Source organism: Cryptomeria japonica, chromosome 10 (assembly GCF_030272615.1).
Source record: "Cryptomeria japonica chromosome 10, Sugi_1.0, whole genome shotgun sequence".
In the NCBI taxonomy this organism is placed as follows: domain Eukaryota; kingdom Viridiplantae; phylum Streptophyta; class Pinopsida; order Cupressales; family Cupressaceae; genus Cryptomeria; species Cryptomeria japonica.
Window position 1 is genome coordinate 685,176,111 of NC_081414.1, and position 4,591 is coordinate 685,180,701.

The 4,591-nt window shown below is 29.7% G+C and overlaps 1 protein-coding gene across 1 annotated transcript; it reads right to left on the reverse strand.

Annotated features, from left to right (window-relative positions):
• Nucleotides 1-1,150: 1,150 nt before the first annotated feature.
• LOC131063422 (uncharacterized protein At1g66480-like) lies at nt 1,151-1,991 on the reverse strand. The gene is made up of 2 exons (XM_057997228.2): nt 1,356-1,991; nt 1,151-1,198 (listed from the first exon to the last, which is right to left on the reverse strand). The coding sequence occupies exons 1-2, from the start codon at nt 1,989-1,991 to the stop codon at nt 1,151-1,153; spliced, it is 684 nt and encodes a 227-aa protein (XP_057853211.2).
• Nucleotides 1,992-4,591: the final 2,600 nt, after the last annotated feature.

Genomic DNA, 4,591 nt, shown 5'->3' on the forward strand with positions numbered 1-4,591 from the left:
CAAGTTTGGACTCATTTAATAGATTAGGGAAGTTTAGCATAAAAAATCAATTTATTATATTTCTCATGTATTCATTGAAGCTCATAGATCTCAGGTCGCTATATTGTATAGAGAATTTTATACCAGCTCTTACACATAATTTTGCTTAAGAGCTAAACTTTATAATTGTGTAGATTTTGATTATTTCATTTTTTTATAATTAATAACTTTTCATATTAAATTCTAACAAAGTGTTTCAAATTTAGAATAGAGCTTCATGTTCAATATTTAGTTGGACTTCTTTTTTTCTAGTAAATAAATACTAGAGGGATGGATAAAAGTCATTTTTTAGGATAGATTTACGTATGGCATTGAATAAACGAACAATTAGACCAAACAACTAATTTCACTTGTTTCCTCAAATACGAGATATAACACATTGGTTGAACATACACCCTACATTTGTTTTAATTACACATCCATATGATCCACCAATCTATTTAGTGCCTCTAGTTAAATTTTGTTATTGAAATTAGTTCTATCTTTAATGTAAATAGTAAAATAAAAATATACAATATTTTTATGGATTGTTAATTCTGTTGAATATAATTTTTTTTTATGCTATTAGAATGAAATATACAAAAATAATGTAATTTGTTATCTCTTCCTTTTATAAAAATTAAAAATATACAGATTATATATACTCATTACGTTTTTTTGTTAAATAATTTTTTACCAATTTTTATTTATTTATAATATATAATCCACAACAATTTATAATTCACATAAAATAACACATAAATAAATTACTTTTACCCCAAAAAAAATTAACAATCACAATCAACCTATCCAAAATAGTATTGTAATAGACATAATTAATATTATGTCATATAAATATTTATATTATATCCATCAACATTCCCATTAAATCTTTTCCGATTTTAAATGCAGAGTTGCAAGTTATTCACAATGAGTAAAACTTTATTACATTTTTCAATAAAATAATACTCTGCTTCTCATATCATCTCTCGTCTTCTATCTTCTGATGAGAGATCATAAAATTTGATCCAAAATATCTCATCCTAATATAGAACCTTACAACGTTACAGGGCGGAGATAAACATGATGTACCTTGTTCTTTATTTTTCAGAGATAAACACGATGTACAGTTCTACAAGACTTCTTGATTCTGCACAGAGCGAAATCTAACCTGGTTTACCTGCGTTGAACGAACATATATATTATCAAAACCCTCCTGTATTAAATCACTGCAGTATATTCTAGACAGACAAGTTTTTAAAACGGCAATTTCCATAACCAAGAAGCAAAATAAAATCTATTCAAACAAAACAGTAATGAAAGGATTCCATTTGTACCTGGGGGTTTCTGCAAGTTTCAGGTATGCTCCCAAGGGATGGTCTCCATACCAAATTGTCTTCCTTTTCCTCTTGAACATCCATTACATTTCTGCTTTCTGTTTGGTGGGATTTGACGGAGTTGAGGCATGACTCAAGGATTCTTTCGGCGGTTTGAGAACTGTCATGGCTCTCTGCCATCATTTCAATGAGCTCAGCCCTTCTCATACGCACTTTAACCCGAACAGCTCCATTATCTTCACTAATCTCCGAAGAAGATGTATCTGATGATGGCTCACAATTCATGTAAGAAATATCAGAAATGGATCTGCGCGCAAGGAGCATATTCTCGAGCCTAGACTTTGCGTTCATGGCTATCCCGGAACGGATCCTTCGTGGCGCACACTGGTAATTTTCCAACTTTGGCAATTCAATAAGAAAATAGAGATGTTTAGCTTTGAGAGTTGCAGATCCATCCAGAGGCTTTGCTCTGACTCCCATATGACGAACTGCATCCGAGTGCAAAATGACATAGCCTGGATAATCTTGGAGGATTTCATCTACTGTCAAAGGCGCCTTCACCTTCATCACTTGTCCGTCTAATTTCATGATCTTAACATGCCCATGATGAGCTCTGGACAAAATTGCGTTGCCCATTAATTCAGAGACGAATGAATGTATATTATTGGGGTTAGAAGGTTATAATTGGCTTTTATAGAGACTTGTTCACGGGTAGAGACAATATTAGAGTCGAATATAAAAGTGTTGTATATTAAATGGAGTCTGAGGCGGCATTATTTGTTAGACGGTCAACAATCCATTTTGAACCTAAACATTCATGGTAGGCCAGAAAGTCATTGTAATGGATTTGAACTGTTTACTTTTCTAGGAGTTTGTTCAAATTCAGACAGTGTTATAGTCGATCTCTTTCCCCTAGTTGCACGGACAATTTACCGGAGTAGAAATTAGTCCGCAGCAAATCGATATATCCTTATTTGAAAACTTTTATTCTATGAGATAACATATTAAAAAGGTCTCCCATACAGTGAAACAAGGATTTCATGTGTAGCCCTAATAAAATTTGGTCATTCACGTACTATCTTTCCTTTATAAAATTCTTAAAACTGTGATATAGTCTATAGTCAAATACTGATGTGTTGTTTTGATCGACAGTTACGATAAAAACTTATGTCATATAATCTCTTGCTTATACAGCTGAATTTTGGAAAATAATATTGGATTGTCGTCAAACATGTGATTTATAATAAAGATTGACTCTTCTTCTTTGGTATTATTTTAGACCAAGCCTTGTTTTTTTCTCACCATGTGATATAAGAAAATCTGCCAAGTTCAAAATTTCCGTTAAACGCAGGGTTTTAATAATGTATATGTTCATTCAACGCAGCCAAACCAGGTTAGATTTCGCCTTGTGCACAACGCACAACGTGTTTATCTCATCAGAAAATAATTTCCATTTTAATAACATCTTGAAAAATAATAATCAAGAAAACTAATAATCAATAAAAATACTAGATACTTTTATTTATATTCAATTTAAATATATGTATTTTTTTAAATATAGAATTAGAAATTCAAAACACTTGTTATTGAAAATTGAGATATATTTTTAAACAATAAACTCTTTTGAAAAACTTCGTAATCTTGTTTAAAAATTTATTTCTTGTGCTAAAATTTCTTTATCTATCAAATGAGTACAAACTTGACAATAACCATAGAACAAAATCTAATTATATGTGCTAAAGAGGTTAATGGATCATATAAACATGTAATTACAACAAATGTACTATATATTTGAAATTATTTGTTTGGTCTAATTGTTCATTGGATCAATATCATACTTGAATCTATTCTCTTAAACCACTCTTCTTCATCCCTCTAATATCTATTTACTAGGGAAAATAATCCAATAAAATATTGAATGTGAATATCCAATAAATTTGAAAGACTAGTTAAATTTTAATATGATAATTTATTAAGTATACAAATGTGAAATAATTCAAATCCGTAAAATTAAAAATACAAATAAAAAAAAGGTATGTGCAAGAGTTGATATATAATTTTTTATAACATGAATGATTTGGCTAAAGATATAACCATCCAAGATCTAGGAGCTTCAAAGAAAGCATGAGAGACATCAAATATGAGAGAATGATACTATTCTATCAAATAATGCCAACATATAATAATAATAATAATAATAATAATAATATAAAGAGGACATCTTGATTATATTGACTAAGGTGAGACATAGGACAACCTAATATTATAACTTGTGCCTTTAATATTATAAGTTGAGACATAGATTTATAAGTCTCTTATATGTACCTTAAAAGTAAACATAAATAAGTAGTGTGAGTAGGACCTAGGTGGTGAATAAGTTAAGAAAAACAACCCATCCACATAAACACTTCCCTTAAGTATAACTTAGGGAGAATATGCAAGATGCAACTTAGATGGTCCCAACTATGAGAAAATATTAGGTTTCTATGTGCATATTAAAGTCTCACAAAAACAAAAAGGAGAAAACTCAATGAGACCCCAAAAGAGAGAAAACAAAAGATTCTCTCTTTAAGTATAGACTTGAAACCCGAAGTGCAAAAAATTTCCATGACAAGAGAGAGAAGAAGAAGAGAAACTATACAAAACCCTCAATATAATTCTTTTGCAATGATGGTAAGTTCTTGATAATGAATGTAAAAAGTGATCCAATCCCATTCAATAACATTAATCTCCTTAGGAAGAAACAAAACCAATATTCTATGTAGGTTTTCTTCCCAATCCTAAAACATATGTGGGTGATCCCATGATATTGGCTTAGACATTTTCCTACATCTTGATTTATGCTGAAATCACACATTTTTTAGAAAAATAATGATTTAAGCCTTGAGAGATCCCATTTGAAGTAATTAATTGAAGAGAGCTAGATCAAAACCTCTTATTTCAAAATCCTTTCGATATAATCTCTCTAGTCTTTAATCACATGTGCAATGGAATATCCCTCACACTTGTCAAAATGCTAATTAAAAAACACTTTTACTTTAGCTTTTTGGGGGTCAAATGAATTCATTTAGAAGGTTTTATTTGTAGGTATGTAGTATTTTTATAATATTTTGAAAAAGTATAATTTTTAATATATTTAATTTCATTGATATATTTATTTTTTATTTCTTGTGAATGTAGGTTTTTCATTTAACATTAAAGAGTGTGTTTCACACATATAGAAAAATTCAAAATAG

Coding starts and splice junctions, on each gene's coding strand:
- LOC131063422 (XM_057997228.2), bottom strand. CDS start 1,991: ATGGGCAACGCAATTTTGTCCAGAGCTCATCATGGGCATGTTAAGATC. Junction 1,199..1,355: donor AAACTTGCAGAAACCCCCAG/GTACAAATGGAA, acceptor CGTTCAACGCAG/GTAAACCAGGTTAGATTTCG.